General features: G+C 42.1%; 1 protein-coding gene across 1 annotated transcript in view; it reads left to right on the top strand.

Moving 5' to 3' along the window:
• Positions 1-23,765, top strand: part of LOC134538318 (zinc finger C2HC domain-containing protein 1C) — a 129,512-nt gene that overhangs the window by 5,789 nt on the left and 99,958 nt on the right. Inside the window, exon 2 of the mRNA XM_063379529.1 lies at positions 14,723-14,861. Within this exon, the coding sequence (XP_063235599.1) occupies positions 14,736-14,861 (126 nt within the window). The 5' untranslated portion in view covers positions 14,723-14,735. The remainder of the gene's footprint in view (positions 1-14,722; positions 14,862-23,765) is intronic.

The following is a 23,765-nucleotide window of genomic DNA, read 5'->3' as shown; positions in this document are numbered from 1 at the left end:
TTAAACTGTGGCCCAATCACTGGAGCAAAATAATGTCAAAAGTATTTGGACTCTATCCTATCGCGAAATGAATCCGCGAATTTTACAGGTTTCTAGTAATCACGTACATACGAGAAGTAACGAGTTTCGGGTACAGCATGATTCCGCTAAGCGTTCCGTACATCGGCCCGCCAGCCCCCTTTTCACTTGAAGTTGTTTAAAAAAATTATTAAAGGTACGGTTGGGGGGGGGGGGGGGTTGAAGGCGGACTCGTTCGCACGTGGGATGGACTATGCCTTTCGGGCGGCAGTTAGTTGCTCGCGTGGGCAGCAGAGGGCTGTCGGGGGAAAGCCACGTAACACGTGCGGCTCGCCAGGCCGTATTAGGACAGGCGCGCGTCGGCAGGTTGTTCTCGTTCGTCGATCGAGCAACGCCGCTCATGTACGGCGAGGTTAGGAGCGAATGAAGCGCGTCTTCGGTAGCTCCCACGTGGTGGGGGGGGGGGGGGTGGAAGAGGAGGAATTTTTTGACGTGACAACGTCTAATAAATCGATGAACGCCGGCTGCACGCACGAAAAAGGACGACTCAGACGACTCATTGTCCCGTTACGCTCATTGTACGCTTGCGCCGCATCTATCTCTCTCTTCCACTCGATTGGAACAACCGTCGATTTGACTTTTTCGAGGCACATTAAACTTGAAACACTCCCATTCGTTTCCTACTTTTTCCTATCATCGTCCTATCCTTAACAGAATAACACAGATTGGAAGAATTTTAATAGCAAACATGTATGAAAGTTATGGTTAAAATAATCTGTTCGTTAAAGTAATAAACATATTTGAATTAATGAGTACAAATAAAAGTAAATTTGTCAATTAAATTGTAGATTTCATTTCACTCCTTCTTTGTATCCATACTAAATAGTGATAATTCAATAAAAATGATTCAATTTTATTCATAAAACTATGCATATATTTCATCAATGTTTTGTTATGACGTCACGTTAAACTATCGTCCGTAAACCGACTTTACAGACAACCAATTTTTTACGGTACTACCACAAAATTATTCCGTTGGAAACCATTTGCCAAGAAATAGTTTTTAATATACTACAAGAAAGATGTTGTGCCTTTGTACAACACATAGCCATGATTATTTATAACTGAATATTTCTAAAAAAAAAAAAAAAAAAAAAAAAAAAAAAAGTGTTTAAGTTTACATGTTAACCATGGAAAAGATATTTAAATACTCAATATTTTTGACTTAATTTTGTTTTATTATGCTCATTGATGTGTGCAGTTGATACTGGAAAGTTATTCAGGGGAAAATGTTGCAAATAACTTCAACTATTGGAGGTACTGACTGGGACGACACAAAGAATAAATGCCCGGGGTAAGAATCGGAAGCCAGTGTTACTGCGAACACTATTTGTTGATATACAGTTGTTTTCGCGTAAATGTATAAATTTAACAATATCTGTAATTTTACATGAATATTTCTGTTTCATTTACGAAAACAATTTACAGTTATGAGGAATTTTTTAGGGTGGGGGGGGGGGGGGTGGAGGAATGTGTGGAACCACTTTGCCCACTGTTATCTTTCAAATTATTTCCTTTTGTTGGTGGAAATGATTGATTTTGTTTAGGATTTAGTACGCATCTGGGAAAGGTGTTTTATGCCTCAACTTTATGAATTATCTTATTACTGGGTCTCTCGACAAGAGAGATTCCAGGCGGTGGTAAAGGAGGGCAGCTCTTTTTCAACAGTTGGGAACACACTAATTACGAAATAGAGGCACTGCGTTATTTGTGAGAAGTCATTAGACCCTCCTACCTCATGAAAGAGGTTGACTTCCAAAAAAAAATGTCCCCTCTTGTTTTGTCTATGGTCTTATTGTTGTTCACCAATAAAACTTTATAAAAAAAGTAATTTAAAAAATACATAATATTGTCTTATGCCTTGCAGGTTCAGATATGATCACTAGTCACTTATTTGTAGTACCTATCCAAAAAAAATTTACATCTTATCAATGTCTTAAAGAACGCTAATTTTCTACAATAAGCGATGACAAATTGTTAGCCGAGTCCAATTCATCAATTTCCGTTACCACGTCATTAAAGCCCACACATTTTTTTTAAATTTTCGCTTCCAACAACTTCAAATAAAGTTGGTCCTATAATGTTGTAGGGTTGTGCCGTCACCGTAAAGTATACTAGCGCGGCCGTGTTCGTTCAACGATTCGATGTCTTGAGTTTCAATCGAATATCTTCTGAGTAATATGTTGAATGTTTGACGGAATTAGCCAGTCATAATCGTGGCCAGTAGGGACGTAAATCTGTAGGATTTGCAATCGGGGGGGGGGAGAGAGAGAGAGAGAGAGAGAGAGAGAGAGAGAGAGAGAGAGAGAGAGAGAGAGATCCGTGGAAATTCGCTGGTGGGGAGGGGGTTGAAGCGAGTGAAATTTGAGCGTGGGTTATAACTAGGGACCGGAAAAATTCGCGGATTCAATGACCTCTAGGATAGCCTCCATTATCCTCTGCATTTCTCAAGTAAACACGCGTGTTCATTGGGTACTAAATTGTGAGGCGTATCCACTGGGTAGCTTGTGATTCGACGCTTCTTTGGTCGATAGTCTCTCATTGGCCCAGAGAGTTCCAGTTAAACTGCGAGCCAATAGCAGAACCAGCAGTATAATTGTACACATGTTTGAATTTCAGCCTATCACGAAATGAATCCGCGAATTTTTCCGATCTCTAGTTATAACTGACACAAGTCATCTCTGGATGGGGTGCTTGTTTGTTGTACACTACCCTTGTGCTTTTTTTTTTTTCGATATAAATGCATATTAAGCAAACTTTAAATATACAGAAATAGTTCATAAAACATAGTTTTGACGGTAAGCCCTCTCCTCCTTCTGGGATCTACGCCCATGGTGCCCAGTGAAGTCTGAAATAGTGAGCGTTCAAGGGCATCTTAAAACGGCAAAAGGACATCCAGAACATTAAAGAGGCAAAATAACTGAAATAATGTTCATATCAATGTTGTATGTAAGGTAATTTTTTTTTAAAGCAAATGAAGAGTCAATAACTTTTTTAAGATAGCAGAACATTTATTTTACTGTGCAACGAGTATTAATGTAATTTAAATTTACGAATTTGGAAAAAAATAAATAGAAATTCACAAAAATGTTCCATTCATCTCTGTGATGCAATATTTTAAATTTTAAATAAGATTAAAAATAAAAAGGTTTGAGCTATCCCAGTCTAACAATAAACTTATTTAGTGTGGCAAGATTTTTTTTTAATGTTTGAGGTTATCGGTCCAACTTTATTTAATGAAAAATTGAAAATCATTTTCCTTAAAAATCACGCATAAAAGTTTATTTTCAAATATAGTTGGAGGTGGTGTAAACTGCATTAACTAAAGAAAACGTTTACTAGGACGTTAAGGCTGAGTTTATTAACTTTGTAAGACACGCAAGACCGTTAAGGACGCAAAATAGAACAAAATCAAATAAACTATGGTAGCTTATAAAACGCTCAAATCACGGGACAACTTAAAACTATAAAACTTTACAAGAAATTTTCTTCGTCCAGCTGCTTTTCAAAAATTAATTATTTTTAAACGAAAACGTGTGTGATTCTTATTTATATATAATAATTAAAAGCGTCATTTACTTAAAATTAGCGATAGTCTTAAAATGTGATGGCGTGTGACAGATCGAAAATCTTTCACGTGGTACCTACCTCAGGCATGTCTAGAAGTTTTCGAACTTCTCTTCAGATACGGAAGGCGGTAACCAAAGCTGGGACGCAAGAAGTTGTGGTCAGTGCTTGCGTTGCGCGTTTTGTTACGTCCTACGAGTGACAAATGCGAGGGTCAAGACAAGTGGGGGGGAGCAATGCCCGACCAAAAGCGCACACACACACAAGATCATGGTCGGGGGTGGGTGTGCTCGGTTTGCGTGCCGTCGGAGGGTTGGTTGTAAAGGGTTGGTGTGGGGGGCGGTTATCTATTCATAGCCCTCGCTTCCTGCCTGGCTTCGGGTGTGATCTGCGATCGCGACAACGTACGTCTGAAGCCAAACTTATTTCACTGCCGGCTCCCGATATCTCCCCCCCCCCCTTCGACACCCGTTCCCCTCTAACACGTGTGAATAACATTTCCAAACCCACCCCCCCCCCTACCCCCACCTTCTCTCACCCCATCGTCACTCTGACGAATTTTCCGTCTCTTCAAATAGATTTTTAACGGTAATGTTTGACGAGGTTCCCGCTTTCAAACTCTTCCTTCAACCAAAGTACCACAAATAGTCACAATTGTGTTTTAATCCTGCCACGACCTAAGTTCAATATTTTACCAGTTAATCTTGACTTTAAATTATTTAATTTTTTTTTATCTACCCACGTGCAGTTCAACCAAGACTAGTTTAAAAAAAAAAAAAGATTTTTTCATTCAATTTTATTCAACATTATCAAACTTAATAAACAAGCTTATACATAATGACACAAAGAAAATAAAAATACTGTACATGTAGCCTACTAAATATGGTTAACTTATAATTAATTTACATTGCACTTCTTAAGTAATAGGTACCTATTTTCAAAACTTTTTTTAAATTAAGATTTGTCAGTAAGTAAATCCGCAGTTCGCAGACTTGAATGCGTAAACGAAAATATTCTTCTTTTGAACTTTAATTTTTGATACCTGCATATTTAGTTTGAACAGTCGCCTATTTTATGTGTATCCATTCACATCGTTGCGTGTATTCTGTGATACACTGTCTCCTATTTAAGTCGTATGCGTATCGTTGAAATGCATTCTATAGTTTTTTTAAAATTTAATACTAAGACTTATAAACAGCTCTGCGCAATAGTTTTAATATGTTTTAAAAGGATAATCATCTATAAATTTGCTGTATATAAATTTAACCTCGGCAACGAACAAATTCATGTGTTCTCATGTTGCAAATATACTTACTTATAATGCGAAACTCGGACAAGAAATTGAAACGTAGAATTCTTTGAAATAACGCCGAGAGTGATAATTACACGAAAATTGGTGGTTTCAACTACATTTCTTGACGCAAATCACGTGTAGTTACCGTACCCTCCGCTAGAATTCGTTGCCGGAGCAGCTACGTCGACTGTCCATTCTTTCAATTTGCAGAGCGAAAGGTTAAAATCTGTGTAATGAAAAAGAATTGAAAAAAAAATTAATTACTGCTTATCAGGTTGAAATTCATTAAACAGTTAAATACTAGGTATAAGTTTTTTGAACTTTAGTTCGCGTCATCCACCACAGATTGCAGCTCCCGGGTTACACATTTCCGTTCCATTTTTCACGAAATTACTCTTACAAAATGCCGTATACCGAGATCTAAGATGTTACACATTAAAATAAAAAAAAGTATCATACCCACCAAAAAGAAAAAAAGAAAAAAAATTAAGCAGTTATAGGGCTTCTCTCTTCCACCCCCCCCCCCCCTCCCCACCCCTCAAACACCATCCCCGCCCCTCAAACACCATCCCCGCCGAAATGAAATGAAATTCTTAGTACGCTTCTGAAACCAAATAGCCATACACAGACTCCGTACCTCATTGACAGAACTCCTGCACTCAGCGATGGCTTCAGGATCATGTTTTGGGTAGACCCAGACTGTGCACAGTTTTGGAAGCCCAGGCTCCATGGAGGGGGGGGGGGTGTCTGGCCCTCGTAACAGAGAGTAGTTGTCTGGGTAATTTATAAACATTCAGATGCAAAATGGTAAGTTTTGTGGGCTTTCTGAGGGTAATTTATTTCTCTCTGAAGTCCAGTATGTATATTATATTTATCACAAGAATTATTATAAACGTATGATTATATTTCAACAAAATACACTTCGATACCTATGAATGCCACAAAATTAGTTTGTTAGGATGATTATACTTGTGTGAATATTACAACACAACTCGTAACGTTAATGTAAAATGTTGCAAATCTGCAGGCGAATGTATAGTTTCGTTTCATTGCCAACTGCGCTTTTCAAAATAATACCTAACGTTCGATATTGTGTATTTATTTTATAAAAAAAAAATCTTATTTCCAATTAACAATTTTGAAAATGTCGGGTAGGCCCGGGAATACCCGCTGGAGCCGCCACTGTTTGCACTAGGTGTCGACCTAGTGCATAGATCTAGTGCAGAGACCTAGCGCAGAAACCTAGCGCGTAGACCTAGCGCGTAGACCTAGCGCAGAGACCTAGCGCGGAGACATAGCGCGTAGACCTAGCGCGAAGACCTAGCGCGGAGACCTAGCGCAGAGACCTAGCGCGTAGACCTAGCGCGTAGACCTAGCACGGAGACCTAGCGCATAGACCTAGCGCAGAGACCTAGCGCGGAGACCTAGCGCGGAGACCTAGCGCGGAGACATAGCGCGGAGACCTAGCGCGGAGACCTAGCGCGGAGACCTAGCGCGGAGACCTAGCGCGGAGACCTAGCGCGGAGACCTAGCGCGGAGACCTAGCGCGGAGACCTAGCGCGGAGACCTAGCGCGGAGACCTAGCGCGGAGACCTAGCGCGGAGACCTAGCGCGGAGACCTAGCGCGGATACCTAGCGCGGAGACCTAGCGCGGAGACCTAGCGCGGAGACCTAGCGCGGAGACCTAGCGCGGAGACCTAGCGCAGAGACCTAGCGCGGAGACCTAGCGCGGAGACCTAGCGCGGATACCTAGCGCGGAGACCTAGCGCGGAGACCTAGCGCGTAGACCTAGCGCGTAGACCTAGCACGGAGACCTAGCGCGGAGACCTAGCGCGTAGACCTAGCGCGGAGACCTAGCACGGAGACCTAGCGCATAGACCTAGCGCAGAGACCTAGCGCGGAGACCTAGCGCGGAGACCTAGCGCGGAGACATAGCGCGGAGACCTAGCGCGGAGACCTAGCGCGGAGACCTAGCGCGGAGACCTAGCGCGGATACCTAGCGCGGAGACCTAGCGCGGAGACCTAGCGCGTAGACCTAGCGCGTAGACCTAGCACGGAGACCTAGCGCAGAGACCTAGCGCGTAGACCTAGCGCGGAGACCTAGCACGGAGACCTAGCGCATAGACCTAGCGCAGAGACCTAGCGCGGAGACCTAGCGCAGAGATCTAGCGCGGAGACATAGCGCGGAGACCTAGCGCGGAGACCTAGCGCGGAGACCTAGCGCGGAGACCTAGCGCGGATACCTAGCGCGGAGACCTAGCGCAGAGACCTAGCGCGTAGACCTAGCGCGTAGACCTAGCACGGAGACCTAGCGCAGAGACCTAGCGCGTAGACCTAGCGCAGAGACCTAGCGCGGAGACATAGCGCGTAGACCTAGCGAGGAGACCTAGCGCGGAGACCTAGCGCGGAGACCTAGCGCGGAGACCTAGCGCGGAGACCTAGCGCGGAGACCTAGCGCGGAGACCTAGCGCGGAGACCTAGCGCGGAGACATAGCGCAGAGACCTAGCGCGGAGACATAGCGCGTAGACCTAGCGCGGAGACATAGCGCAGAGACCTAGCGCGGAGACATAGCGCGTAGACCTAGCGCGGAGACATAGCGCGGAGACATAGCGCGGAGACCTAGCGCGGAGACCTAGCGCGGAGAGAGAAGTGGGTTTGTTCTCCCGGGAAGAAGGTACCGCCGTCCTTGCAAGCGAGCGCTCCTATTCAACTCCCCGGTGCCGGGCTGTGTCAGGCGCCTTTGTGAAGCGAGACAGCCAAGGGGTTGAGGGGTCGGGGGCCGGCGGAAGTAATCTCACTTCAAAAAAAAATCTTTTAAGTACGCGCTTTGAGAGGGTGGAGTTCCTCGACAGATGTTCTGTCATTCTTTTATCAGATCCACGGCTGATGAATAGACTCAAGTGTGAAAACCTCTCTCATGGTGAAACTGGATGAATGTAATGAATGGTTTGAGTAGAAGCTGTCGGTGTTTTTTTTTTTTACTTAATTACTCATTTCACAAATTTATTTCAAAAGTAAATGTAAAATTGCTAAAATAAACTGGATAACACAGAATATACATATATAATCACATTAGAAAGCAAACGTATGGCCAGGATTTGTTGGATTAGGTGGGGAGGGGGGTGGTTTGTCAAATGAAGTTATAACAAGAATAAATTTCTGATAAGCCTACTTTTTTGTGGGTCTGAGGGGAGTGTATAAGGAATGCTCCACTTCTCCCCCTCCTTTCCCAACCCCCCCCCCCCCTCCGCCAACCGTTACTGGTGTTTTGTTCCTTTTACAGTAATATAATGTTTTCAAAAGATAAAAGAAGATGCTTTAATGTGCAATTTTGGCTATCTGAAGATCTAAAGTGCTTTTTTTTTTTTTTGTTTTCTAAACGTGAAATTTTTGATAAAACATAACACTTATGACTGGTAGATCCTTGTGGCCCAAAATTGTATGTATTTTAAGCTGGTTAGTGAATTTCTTTAGAGGGGAGCCTGTCTCTACCTGACTTCACCCTCCTTAGAAATAAATAAATATATATACATACATACATACATACATACATACATACATACATACATACTATGAGCGTGCGTAGATCCTGGAGGCCCCTCTGGTCAGGAATTCAAAAAAAAAAAACCTCTCGCTTGTGCTTGCAAAATCGTAACTGTATAATCGGAGTAATAAACACTATCCCGCAGGGATATGTGTATGTGAGTATGTGTATGTGAGTATGTGTGTGTTTGTGTGCGTGTGCCGGTGTGTGATTCTCCCCCCCCCCCCTTTTTTTTCATATCGTGGGTGCGTTATTATTTGTTTAGTTTTGAAATGATCCTGCTCCGGTACTTGGGGAATGGGGTTGGAATGTATGAATGGTCATAAATTCATCTATATATTTTTTTTTAATTTTGTAGTAAAAAATATAATTAACATTTTATGTGGACTTTAATCATTAGTTTCTTTGTTGGAATTAAAGTTAATGAGTAGTGAAATTTAATAAACAAAAATTTAAGTAATATAACTATCTGCATTTTGATGATAAATGTACAACAGTCGTGTTGGAACAACAAAAATGGGCACTGTAAATATAAACCTTTTACAATGTGCTCCGTGGGGAAGAAACTGGTGAGGGGGGGGGGGGCGGGTTGGTTAGGAGTTGTGGATAATACTAGGAACTCCCTGACCTTTCTAAATATTAAGTGAACGCAGTCAGAATTCACACTATAATCAGCTCCATAATTCTTTGTTTTACATCAGCATAATAATGGTCTACGTTGTCAATCTTACATGAAGTAATTTCCTTTTAAAAATAATTTGTTTATAATATTAAAAAATTTCTCATCCTCAGATTTCATTTAATTTTTCAGTCAGTAAGGTGTCCTGTGAAAGAGTAACATTTTAAAGTGATGTTTTTAAATACGTAGTTAGAGAATATGACCCAACCCCCCCCCCCCCCTCCGGGCCATAAACAAGTTCCCGTTCTAAATTGGGTTCACTGGAAGCGGATTGCGAACATTTTTATGATACCATTAACTCCACCACTCTTATCCCTTTCCTCCTTCTGTTTTGCGGTAATAACACTTGATTCTTTTTTTACGGCTTCGAGAGGAATTCGCATTGGCATTTGACTGATCAAGCTACATTTTTAAGACGAGTGAATGGGCGTCTGAACAAACACCACTGCTGACCTTGTTCGCTGCGCGTTTTCGTGACTAGCTGTTGCACATATTATTTTTGGTTTTATGACTTTTTTTTTTCTTGCAAAATTGTAATAGGGTCTCGAAGTCACAGCAAGAAAGCTATAATCGTCACGAAAACCACATCAAGTCCTTTCCCGAACGGAATGTTCCGAAATTTCTTGCGCGCTTCTCAAGTTCTGGAACAGCATCGTAAAGCTGGGTGCAAACTTTATATACATTATGTGTGTGTGTGTGTGTGTGTGTGTGTGTGTGTGTAACAGTAACAGTAACAGTAGGTCGTGCGCACAAGATCTGTCCGCCGTGTTTTCCAGCCTACTGAGTCACGACAGCGCTAAGGACGGTCGTGCCATGGAAGAAACCGTCATGCGCATAGGAGGGAAACGATCATATATACGAAAGTTATTTTTTTTTCAACCTCCAATCGGCTGTAATAAAAAAACGGGAATGAATTGGGAAATTATTTTAATGTCAAAAGAAACGTACATCTTTACTCTATTTTTCCACATAATCACCGTGCAGATTGAGGCATTTGTCGTACCGATGCACCAGCTTTCCAATACCCTCTGCATAAAATGATGCCTCCTGCCTATTCAGCCACGTTTTAACAGTGCCCTGCAGTGTGATTACAGTTTCATTTCGCCATGGCATGCCCATTAATCGATACCCTAATCGCTCGTACACGAATCGACACGTCTCGTAGTGTTTACCCCCTTCCACCAACCATGTGGAGCGGCCAACTCACACCTCAGTTGAAGCTTGGTTATGGGAATGTCAACATGGCTGCAACGATAAACTGTACGGCGAAATGCGAGCTGCGTGGAGTCATCCGTTTCTTACAGGCAGAAGGGCACACTGCAGCATAAATCCATCGCCGAATGAGTGTTGTGTACGGTGAAACTTTATGAGCGATGGCGTTGTGCGAGAGTGGTGCCGGAAATTCCGCGAAGGCCGTATTGATGTTCATGATGAAGGTGGCCAAGGAAGGAAGTCGGTAGCAACAGATGAAACAGTTCAGAGAGTTGATGCAGTTGTTCGTGAGAGACGTCGATTCACGATTTCAGAACTGTCTGAACAATTTCCGCTCATTTCAAGGTCAGCCCTATACGCCATTGTTACAGACAATCTCGGATACAGGAAAATCTGTGCCCGATGGGTACCCAAGATGTTGACTGACATCAACAAGGAGCGGCGAATGGCATCAGCCTTGTCGTTTTTGCTGCGTTACGCAGACGATGGTGAACACTTTTTGACTCAAATTGTGACAGGTGATGAAACATGGATTCATTTCGATAATGAAGAAACAAAACTTCAATCACAACAGTGGATGCACACCTATTCTCCAAACAAGCCGAAAAACTCAAATGGACATTCAGCACCAAGAAACAGATGGCTACAGTGTTCTGGGATCACCAAGGTGTGCTACTGGTTGATTTCATGGAGCCAGGGACAACAATCAATGCTGCTGCATACTGCGCGACACTACGACGGCTAAGACAGTCGATACGCAACACGCGGAGAGGAATGCTGACATCTGGTGTTGTCTTGCTTCATGACAACGCCCGACCGCATAGTGCCGCCGTAACACAACAACTCCTTGCAAGATTTCGATGGGAAGTGTTTGATCACCCTCCTTACAGTCCGGATTTGGCACCGAGTGACTATCACATTTTCCCCACGTTGAAAACGTGGCTTGGAGGACGACGCTTCAACACCAATGATGAACTGCAGAGCACTGTTAAAATGTGGCTGAATAGGCCATATATATATATATATAGTGTAAAGTGAACTTAATTGAGTGTCATAATGTCCGCACTTAAGGGGCCCGCCTACCTGGGCACACATACGGTGTGCAGAGCTTCAGGAAAAACAACGCGATTTCAAAACTACTCAAGATATCCGAGTGGGGCCTATTTACGAATAGCATTTAAGAGTTCGCTGAGGGCCGAAAAGTACTTTTAATTTCGGATTAAGTTTTTAAACTGTATTTTTAGAAGAGTTAAAATGCCTAAAACGCGTGTTTTCAGAGTAATTTTTAGGCATAAAACAATTAGTACAGATTCTTGAAAGCACTTAAGGGGCTTGCATAACACCGTTATCTTCATTTCTCCGCCATATAATGTTACGGTCACCGCTCAAATTTCACAGTTATCCTGTGACGACGAGACGAATGCGCGCCAGTTCAGAGACTTGCGCTTAGAGGCTATACCGCGCTAGAAGCACCAGCGAGCGTCGCGCTTATCATCCCGCCTCACTAACACACATACACCCCTGACGAGGCGGGCCCCTTAACTCTTATGTTTAACATTTGCCGATGACCTTGAAACGTTCCTCCTGCGCCTTGCGCGCCCAACGCGCGCGCCCCTTGCGCGTGTGTGTACCTTGTGAATTGACGCCTGGCCGACCGCGGATAAGGAGTGACTCATCGTTCACAAGCACCTTGCGTGAGCGTCCGTGCGTCTTCAGTCGCGCACACATGCCGCTTCGCACCCACGGAACAGCGAGCGGTCTTCAACAGCCGCGGCCCGCGGAGAGTGACTCAGTCGGGCATTCATTATTCTGCTTGCAACCCTCCGCCCAGGCCCGTCAAGAGAAACTTAAGGCCCGGTCTTCTTGCGGCACGGAAGGAGGTGACGGATCACGCAAAAGTTAAACGGATCTCCCGGAACAATTCACCATCGCGCTTGCTGCTTCCGCAACGCACGGAAACATAACAAAATACAACTAGTGAGATTGCGTTTCAAGGTTACGAAATATTGATTAGAGATGATAGCACGGCCAGAACATATACAATAAGAATAAGCCACAAAGTAATAATAGAACACATGATATTCGTGTACTTGAAACAACTTTTAACGTATAGGGCGGGGCAAAAGGCGTGTATCGGTTTCGAAGGGCTATTTAAAAAAAAAAAAAAGGAGCAACTTAAAGAGATGAGTTTTTTTATTGGAATCAGTATATATCCCCCCTCCTCTTTTTTCCATGTTCTGAAGGTCACATCAGTTAGATGGTGGCCATCAGCAGCGATGCATCGATGAAGGCGATTTCGGAACTCTTAGACCGCTTTTCGGCACATTTCGAGGGGTGTAGCATTGATTTACTCCCGAATTCGCATCTTCAGTTCTTCCAAGGAGTGAGGACGATGTTTGGAAACCTTTTCCTTGAGTCACACCGCAGGAAGAAGTCACAAACGCCCAAATCCGGGGCCAGCCCTGACCGGTTTTGGCAGTAGCCTATTATTACAGTTGTAGTCATGCTGAAAGGAAAAAAATATATATATATTTCAATGCTAAATACGAATTTTTATTTAATAGGAGAAAGTATTTGTAGTAGTCGGTCACTGTTACTAACAAGGCATTCCATAAAATTGAATGACAAAAAGATTTGAAATAATGTTGGCGTCTTTCAATTATGTATAATTATAAATAAAAATTGAATATTATCAGATGATACTCCTAAGGAATTACATCAGGAAAATGTTTTTTTCCTCTAAAATTCGCATTGAAAATTTTACTTTTTAAAATATTATGTTTCAGATATATTTTTAATAACGTCATTACTTTACAAAGTTGAGTTCTAAAAGCATTGGTGCTCTATTACTTATATCTGGTAATAGAGCACACCGGAACAAGGACAGCGCTAATGACAGAAATCGAGCATTGAAATGAGAGAGTGAATCCCCATTTAAATGCACTCACTGTAGTTTTTTTTCTGCAAATAGTTTAAAAGTATCTATGTAAAATAACCTATATTTGTTAATTTACACTAAAACAACTGTATCACTACAAAATAGTGTTCGCAGGTATACTGGGTATTTATGTATACCCGGGTATACCCGGGCATTTATGATTTGTGTTGTCCAGTACCTCTAATAGTTGAAGTTATTTGTAAACGGTTCCCTGAATAGCTTGCCAGTATTAACTGAATACGTTAATAAGCATACTACGACAAAATGAAGTCCAATTATTGAATATTCTTATTTTAATTTTACATGATTTGAAAAAATAATGTGCTTGAATAAAATATAAATTCAAGTATAAAAATTATGCACCAATTTTCGTTATAAATACTCAGTATTATCTCAAGAAACGTACTTCAAATATGCAAAAATAACCATTGCCATGTGTTGTACAAAGTTACAATATCTTTCTTGTAGTATTATAAACCTATTTCTTGGCAACTGGATTCCAAAGGGTTTTTTTTTTTTTTTTTTTTTTTTTTTTTTGCGAAAGGAAGGAATTTGTTTTTCTGTGCACTACAAACTAAGCATGGGAGACGGTATATCACCAGGGAGGTGATTCTGGCTGTCTCCCCCCCCCCCTTCTCCATATACCGCCTCTATGTCCGTGGCTAGGTGAACTTACTTCCACAAGGCACGCAAACAGTTCCCTTCGTTCTGTCAGCGACAAGAAGGTTCTCTCAAAGTTTACCCCACGTTGAATTTGTACAATTTCACCGCCGCGCCTCTTTGCGTATTCGTGTTCTGATTAAATGACATTATCGAGGCCATGATAAAATACAAAGAAAAAAAATTTCAGTGCTTTTGCAAAAGGTTATTTTCGAAACCAGTTGCCGAGAAATAGTTTTGTTATACCGTTATACTACAAGAAAAATGCTGTAACTTTGTACAACATAATACTATGTCTATTTTGAATAAGTGAAATACGTTTTTTCGAGATAATACCTACCGAGTATTTCTTGCGAAAATTTTCGGAAGATGTTATATTTTCATTGGTGTTTCATTCGGGCATTTTTTTTTTTAACCGTGGAAATGACAATAGAATATTTAATAATTGGATTTTATTTTGTTGTATCGTGCGTATTGTGTGCGCGTTTAATACTGGAAAGCTATTCAGGGAACGGTTTACAAATAACTTTAATTTTTGGATAAGACTGCCCGGATAAGAATCAGAACCCAGTATCACATCGCACACTATTTTATAGTGATACAGATGTTTTCGTGTAAATGTAAAAATGTACAAAATATCTGTAATTTTACGTAGAGAGCTGTTCAAACGGCGTCATCTAGTATCAGATATCATTTCCAAAATAACTCACGGAGATGGTTAGCTAATGAGTGTCGATGGATGTTTGCAGGAGCTCTCGCTAGATGGCGCTAGTGCAGCAGAGCTACGGGGGAGGGACGACCCTCATACAACACACCAGCACCACCACCACCACAGCCACAACGATGAAGGCCATCCCCGGAGGAGGTTCCCGATTGGCCCAGATGCAGGTGAGGCCAGGTGACGTTCCGTCACTCTCCTCCGTCCACAAGTCCACAAGGCTCGTTCCGTCCGTAACGGGGCGCGTTGAAGAATTACGTAACGCAATTCTTTAATATTTTTGACCCTCCCTCCCTCCCCCCCCCCCCCCATGTAACGCGCAGTAACATTTTTCTGTACCCCCCTTCCCCCTTCTTAAACCTTACGTAACACCCAAGTGACCATTTTAACCTAAAAATCTTAATTATGTTGCGGAAAGTCGCTAAAAATACCTTTGTTAATGTTTTAATCACGTTTGCGGTAATTAATAAGAATTTACTAACGTTTAAGTATTCATAGGTATCATAAAAATTTCAAACTTCACACTTAGCTCTGCGTTTCATTATTTTCATTTTGAAATAACCACTGAGAAAGTTGAGTAGCGCAACCAGAATTGACTTTGGTAACATGACGGGATTTAAAACAAGTTTGATGGAGAGAAAAAAATCGGAAGGCATACTTTGTCCAATATTTTTGATTTATAACATCATAGCTCTCAGATTACGGCATTGGGTGGAAGTAATTTCGTGAATAGAACGGAAGTGGCATGAAACAGATATGTGTAATGACGGTGCTGTCATCTGTGGCGGGCACGAACAAAAGATCACTGTAAAAAACACGTGTGATTCGCGTATACAAATGTAGTTTGAAACACAATTTCCATATACTTATATTTATTTATTTATCTCGCTGGACATTATTTTAAGGAATTCTTCATTAAATTTCGTGTCCGAGTTTCGTATTGTAAGCATATTTGATACATTGAGAACACATGAATTTGCTCGTTACCGAGGTTATATGACTTGATGTAAGCTTTTGGACATATGCCAATGCAATGGCGTATGTCCAAAAGCTTACATAAAGTCATGCACTCCCATTGCACAAATCTTTCAAAGATAATACCGAGGCTATATGTTATAAATCTCTGGCGACCGATACGAAAACTAGACGACTCTACAATGTTTTAACACAGAGATAGTCGTGATTAATACATGACCTTACATGTGACCGAACAGGCTTGGTAATGAAAGTTAAATTTTGGTCGAATATTCTTTTCTGCTTCAGCAGCATTCATCCAATATATGCCTGATCATCTTCTATGACACTTCTCGTACACTTAACACTTATAAATAGAGCCGTGATTATTTCGCGTTTTCATCATGTGGCAAAGTAGACTTGAACCATATGTACATCTGCCACACGTTCAGGATTGGAGTAGAGTTCTCTTGACAAGCTCTTGACGACTCTGAGCCAATTATAAAGAAGGATGATAAGTGGTTGCCTAATCAAGTGCATAACCCGCCAAAGGATGCAACCTTGTTATCGACCAGTGAACTTTCTAACTAAGGATTGATCATGTGTGGGTAAATTGACAGCCTCAAAGTGTCAAATGTTAAGGCATATATATGGAATGATGTTCCAAACATCTAAGTTCTCCATTCCCTTTACATCTCAAAACAAAACAAAAAAAGAGAGCCCTCCCGAAATTATATTTTATTTCAGTATCAACTGTTTTACGAGCGGGCTGCACGAATTGACAAGTGAATCTTTTACTCTCTCTAATAGTCAAGAAAACAATATAAAAAAATCTGTCTGATTTTGACTAGCTGACGAAATTTACCATTCCCATTAACTGTTCTTACCTTCGTTCACTTCGATCACTTGATTAATACAATTATTTGAACACGCTCCCAAAAAAACATGAACTTTATAGAATATTTTACATTACTTCTTCAAGTTACTATTTTTTGAATCAGTTTTGTTTTACGAAATATGCATTATACAAAACTGTTTTACTTCGGAGTATAGATTTTTTACAGACACAATCCACGCGAAATGTCTCAAATCATACACAGGGGGTTGTCCAACTACACCAACAAAGTCAAAGCTGGCGATAATTTAAGCAGAAATTAGACGAAAGCAGTCAATTATTTTCTACGCGATTTGATTATTAAGGGTGTTATGCACCATTAAAATAAAATTTTAGAACAATGGAAAACTACTAGCTGCCAAGCGACAAATCGGAGAATAGACGTAACTAAGGTATTTCAATATTTGAGAAATGATCGACAGTTCCATCAACAGTCTTTTAAAAAAAATTTTTTTGAAAACCTCCAGGCCGATCTGGCTCTACGGATTTCAGTAATCCATGTTTTCCCGAAACTATCCTATTCAGGAAATAAATATTTTCTGTGCTTTCACAAAGGATTCCTTTGGAAACAAGATGCCAAGAAATGGTTTGTAATGCTGCAAGAAAGCTATTGTAACTTTGTACAACACATGGCTATGGTTATTTTTGCATATATAAACTACTATTGTTACAAACGTGGGAGGCAAGGGCGCGGCCTGCGCACCAGGTACCTGAGCAGCCTGGAGGCCCCACGGCCACTGACGTCACACGCATACCTTCGGGGATTATAGCGGCCCGACATATTCACACACACCCCCTTGCCCCCGCGCTATCTTTCCCCGGCGCTTGTACCTATCCCTGAGTGGCCTGCAGAGGCCACCGCGTGGAGTGGCGTGAACAATGCGCCGCTATTCTGGATGCTTGAACGTCGGGTCGGCCCAACCACTCCAGTCGGTTCCAGAAAGACGGTAACGGGTATAAAAGCGGCAACGCTGGTCTCCGCGGGAGTAGGCGAGTTGAGTGAAGTGCTAGTTCGTCTAGCGGCGCAGGCGCGGAGCGACAGGACTGTGAGAGTGCGACTGAGTGGCACGAGACTGTGTGCGCGGACAGGCGCGTGGTAAGGTGCGAGCCACTGTCCAACCTAGCTCCAGTGAGGAGTGTGAACTTGAGACTGGACAGATACTTGTTGATTTGTGAACAGACATTAAGTGTGGTGATTTAATTAGTGTATTTTAAATATTAGTAGCAAATAAAACAGTATAAATAAATTGGGCTATTAATTGCGAAAACGATTTCCCCCACTCGTAAAAATATGTATTTTCGAGATAATACTGAGCATTTCTTACGAAAACTTGCGCATAATTTTACATTTTAATTGATGTTTCATCCAAGCATAGTTATTTTTAAACATTGAAAAGAAAATAGAATATTCAACAATTAGACTTTAGTTTGTTTTTATCGTGCGTATAATGCGCGTAGTTAATACAGTAAAGCTATTCAGGAAACAGTTTAACTATTGGTATAAAAGCCCGGGTAAGAATCCGAACCCAGTATTACTGTAAATGTAGAAATGAAAAGAAAAGAAAAAGTGTAGCGTTACATGGTTATTTTTGTTCAATTTACATAGATAAATTTCAAGATACTAGGTTGGAACCTCGCTGATACTTTTTTTTTTTCGTACGGTAATTTTTTTTTTTTTATGTATTAAGACGCATTTAACACCGTCGCTACTGCCGCGGCCCTTTTCGGTCGAGGGAGTGACCGCGTCGCGGCGTGTTGCGTAACGGAAAAGGAGCCGGGAGGAGAGGAGAGGAGAGAAGAGGAGAGGAGAGGAGAGGAGAGGAGAGAGACGCCCGGCTCCAGCTGGTCCCGGCGGAGGCGGCGCCGCGGTGGGCGGGACCCACAAGGCCGTAGACGACGACGTCAGGCGACCCGCCGTGGGCCGCGCGACAAAGGTGTGGGCTGATGCGCCTCCACTGTGTTCCAAGACAATAACGCCACACCTGTATACCCTAACCTCATCCCTGGTGCGCGAAAGGATAAACGGCCAGTCCAGTCCCTTGTTCTTAGGGAACGGATTTCGGTGTCCGGTCCTGTTCCGATCTGTTTTCTCGAAATTCCGCGCATGCGCAGAGCTCACTTTATTTTTTTATTTTCGTTAATTTCGTTTCAGTGGGCAGACCCGCGTCTGGCGCCATTAGTCTGCGTTTGTGATCATCGGAGGACGCGTCAAGCGTGTCGGTGTGCCAAATGAAACTTTTTGATAGCGAAAATGTCCTGGAATACATTCTGTGGACTTTAATGGTCATATCAAGAAATAATCGCAACCTGAAGAAAAAAAAAGTACTCGAGAAGATTAGAAAGGCGGTTCTTTTTTTTTTTTTTTTTTTTGCGATGGTGCTGCTATCTCTATTATTTTTGCCGTAACAATTTTATCGAAGGGTTTCTAGCCTCGCGCAGGGCACTTTTAAAAAAAAACTGTTGCCCATTTGTTTCCTTACTGGGATTCGGTTTGGACACGTTCAGCAATACGGTTCCTGAGTTAGGTTACTGCTGTGTCCCAACAAGGCAGTGCTTGTTCGCTACCTCGCCCGAACGTCTTGGAACACCGCCCTTAGTGTATATGAAGGAGTCCGGGTTAGGGAGGGACCTAGGTGCGTCTCAGGCCGAAGCCTATACGCCCTGTCATGCTGGGATTAGCCATGCAGGGAGAGGGTCGCATGCATCGGGTGTTTTGTGCGGGGATGGGCCAGACATGGCAGCGATTGAAGCCATGGCTTGCTCCCCTATCTTGAATCTAGATTAAAAATATGCTAAGTTGGTCCCAGGGAAAACAAACCTGGGCTCACACATGCGGGTTGCAGTAGGCATGCATTAATTAACTAAGGATGAGATAGATATGCTCTAGGCCAGCGGTTCCCAAACGGTGGGTCGCGACTCAATACTAAAACTATCAGAAACCATCGATAAACCATCAGAAAATATAAGAAAAATCGAAACAAATCGAATTGTGTGCAAACACATATTTATTGTTAAAGAAATAACTGTTTTGCTACAAAGTGCTTACCTATATTTTGTCAACCATTTTCAAATCAGAACACAAATTGTTTATCAATAATCAAACGGTATCTTAAAAAAGCATATATGTGTAATTATATACATATATATTTGCAATATTTGATGGTAAATTATATATACATAAGAAAGGGATACGATACAAATAAGTTTTTTAACTCCACCATGGACCGATAGACCGTGGAGGTATTCCTATAAGGAAAGGTGGGTCGCCAGCTAAAAAAGTTTGGGAACCACTGCTCTAGGCAGGTAGCATTTCACACATCAGCTGAAAAACCCGAAATCAGGACGGCCAGACCCGGATCATCCAGAAAGCAATTTTAGTTTTGTTTCCTGCCGCTTCGCCACCTTCGCTCCATCGGGCTAAATCCCCCCCCCCCCTTACCCGGTCAGCGCACGATTTTGTATAGTTTCCAATCTATACATGTAATAGGATGTTGGTATGTATGTATGACGTTGATAAACTCCGACACCGTTTGACCGTGAAAGTTGGCACATCGAAGTGTTTTTTTCATGGAGAAGTTTTATATGCTAGCCACTTTTTTTCGTAACTTGCCACTTGATGGTGCTCCAGCGCATCAACTTCTATTCCTTTCAACCGATCGCCATGTTAGACAAAAATTCGTAGACCATAGACATACAAACATAAATTTTATGTCATTTCTCTCTTAAGTGCATCACACGAACTCGCGGACGGACAAACGCCGGGTACTGCGGCTAGTACTTTAGTAAACGTTTACGTGCTTTCTCTTGCTTTTGCATACTTAAAGCAAATCGTAATTCGCAACTCCGAACTCTCGACACTGAAGTTGGATCCGTTGCTGGGATTACAACTGTGACAATTTATTTGTATAGACATTTCCTACAGGGCTATGTAGATATCACATTTCAACAATCAAAAAATTCCGTTAATTCATTCTTAAATTCCGCTGAAGACACGGACAGACACTAGCAAATAAAGGTCCGTGTTCGACGCATGATTACGCGTGTTTCAAATATTGGCGTGCTCTAGATAAAATTCATATTCCTCTCATCTGTGAAGTTTCACTTCTGAAGCGCGTGAGGGCCACCCGCCCATGTTTCTTTTTTTAATGCATGAGTTAACCCTGAGATACGAGATAACAACTATGTTGCTAGTATTGGAACCACTGCATACATAACATATATACATAAGATACATGACATATATATATATCTTAATATATATAAATCCAGTGTCCTGATGTTTGTTTCCAGTGAACTCTTCGCCAAGTCAACCGATTTCGATGAAAATTGGCATTTATGTGTAATTTTTTTCCAACTTGAGAGATAGGGTAGTTTTTATTTCGATTAATGGTCTTAATAATTTATGATTTATAATAAACCGATTATCAATGTTGATTGGTGTTTAGGCCCGGGAAACAGTGGGTACTTCGTCTCCATGACAACGTTGCGTGCTCGAGAGTCGGGAAACCATCGGTGCTATTCGTTTTTTCTTCGGTACATTACAAAGCATTGTATTAAGTTTTTGTCAAAATTAATTAATTTTCATTTTATTTCATTTATTATAACTGTAAATAAGAGATTTGGTCTAATTTTTTCCCCATTAATACAATTAATACAACCATCGGGTTTTAGAAACGGTACACTAAATAATAGGGAGGGATGGCCCGACGAAGTTATTTGCTCCTGGGCCCTGTTTTCATACGGATATGAACAGTTTTAAAGTTAAAACCGCGAGTTTGTGTTAGTATAGATTTTTTTTTTTTTTTTTTTTTTCAAAATATTAAATTTACCCTGTAAAAGGTTTCACTAAACTCCTAAAACTCCAAATCGTTGCTTTTCTTGAAGCTTCTAAATCCTTGCGTGTCTTATCGCGATGGGCGAACGTTGTTACTCAGCGCGCCTTCTGGCAGGGGCGTAAGTGAGACGGGGTTCGCCGACCCGGGTCGGACAGCACAGAGAGAGAGAAAACGGGGAGAGGAGTGATGAGCTTGCCTTACGAAAGGGGAAGGGGGAACAAGATGGCGAGATGCGTGATTCAAGTGAGTGAGTGTGTGTGAGAGAGAGAGAACGAGATGGCTGACTCATCCGGTAGGAACCAGGTTCCAGACGCGGGTCACGTTGTATAACGCCTGCAGACTTTCCAGCTCGTGAGCTGATGCACCGCGCAACAGTTCCTTCTCTTTCTCTCTCTCTCTCTCTCTCTCTCTCTCACTTTCTCTCCTCTCTCACCGACTCACCACCTTTGGTTCTACTTTCCATTCTACCTTCCTTCCTCAGAACCTCCCGTGCCGTTCTTTACGAGTGATTCATACCTTGGAGGTAGGATCTTCGAAGGACCAAAGCCCGGGTTCCAATAATTTTTGCAGGGCCCCACTCCCTGTTATTTAATGTCCAACTCTGTAAAACTCCACAATTGAGGGAGAAAAAAAAACATGTGAGGGAGTCTTTCAGTACTTCTCAAGAGATGGTGTAAAAATCTAACCCTCGGTGAAGAGCAAATTCACGTGTTCTCGCGTTGTCCCGTGTTGCAAATAAACTTTTGGAGATTGACAAATAAAATAAAAATAAATTCAATGAGTTGCGTTTACAGTTTGCGCTGGACAGCCTGAAATTATAGGCTATATTATTGTCGTGTGTCGGACTCGCATGCGATCCGGTTTTCGGGATACGCCGCGTGGGTAGGTATACCCAGTGTAATTAGCTATGTTCAATCAATTTCTCAGCTAGAGATAAATTCATAATATTATTTATTGGTGTCATTTGGCGCCGAGAACTTTCAGAACCGTGTTTAGCTCGGCTTGATGTTGTGCCCGCAAGTTTTTCGATGGTTTCAAAAAGGCCTGGTCAGGTTTTCATTTTATTTTACAGTGAGGAGAATAATAAGGTAGGCGCTCGCCGGTGCTTCTAGCACGATATCGCCTCTCAGCGCAAGGCTCTGAACCGGCGCGCAGTCTTCTCGTCGCGCAAAGGCAACTAACTGTGAGATTAGATTATACGACGTAGCAACGAAGATAAAGGTGCAATACAAGTCCCTCGAGTGCATTCAAGAATCTGTACCGGGTGATTCGTGCCTAAATATTACTTTGAAAACACGCATTTTTAGCCATTTTAGCCCTTCTGACTATAACAGTTTTTTAAAACGAAATACGGAAACAGAAGTACTCATCCACCTTCAGAGTTTTTCGTAATCAGACCCCTCCCCCCCTTCTGAAATCTTGAGCAGTTATCAACCCGCGAGCTTATTGCTCTAGTTATGCGCACCGAATGTGTTCCTAGGTTGGCGGGGAACTTAACCGCTGATTTCTCGAATATGAAGGCAGTGAGAAATATAGATATTTTTTTTTTCCTCCAGATGACACGTTTCGTTCGGCTCGTATGTGTGCACGCCCTGAGCCTCGTTCTGACAAGTTTCCCCTCACGATGGGGAGAGAAGGCATTGTATTCTGTACCACACAACCCCCCCCCCCCCTCCCCCCCTCACACACACGCACACGCCAAACCAACCCCAGTCAATCCGTGCGACAGATGCGGTGCGGGTGACGTCACTAAGGCACGTGCGCTCTCACTCCAATCTGCAAGGACAGTCGAAGTCCAAAAAGTATGAACCCTGGAGGTGGGGGAGTTGAAGAGTGATCTGAGATTTCCGACTGAAAGCGTAAAGGGCTCCCATACAAGCTCAGTTCATGCATGGGCGTGGCAAGGATATATTTTTTGGAGGGGACTTCAATTGATTTAGTTGTTTGAGGAATATTCATCCCGTCGAAAAAAAAAAAAAGCGGGGGGTCCGGGGGTCCTCTCCCGGGAAAATTTGGGGTTTGAAGGTGCAAAAAGGTGGTTTTTAGGCATTTTTCTTTCCTAAATATTCTAATTATAGTTGGTTGCAATATATAATTTAATTTTATAAAAAAAATTTTCAGAGAACAAATTTGTAAAAACACAGTTAACATATCTGCTTGTGCTATATCCACACAAAATCATTAATTTAAACATCAGGAGAATCTACGAAACTACGAAACTGAATATATTATTGGAGGGGACGAAATTGAAGACTTTTATTATTGGGGGGGACGTGTCCCCCCCCCCCCCCCCCCCGGTTGTGACGCCCATGGTTCATGTGTCGGTTTTCCACGCGTGACGTCATGTCTGAAAGATCAAAATAATATAATCGTGCAGTTACGTCCGGCCA

Source organism: Bacillus rossius, chromosome 13 (assembly GCF_032445375.1).
Source record: "Bacillus rossius redtenbacheri isolate Brsri chromosome 13, Brsri_v3, whole genome shotgun sequence".
Lineage (NCBI taxonomy): Eukaryota > Metazoa > Arthropoda > Insecta > Phasmatodea > Bacillidae > Bacillus > Bacillus rossius.
Note: the sequence above shows the minus strand (reverse complement) of the source record. Positions and strands in the feature narration are given on the sequence as shown.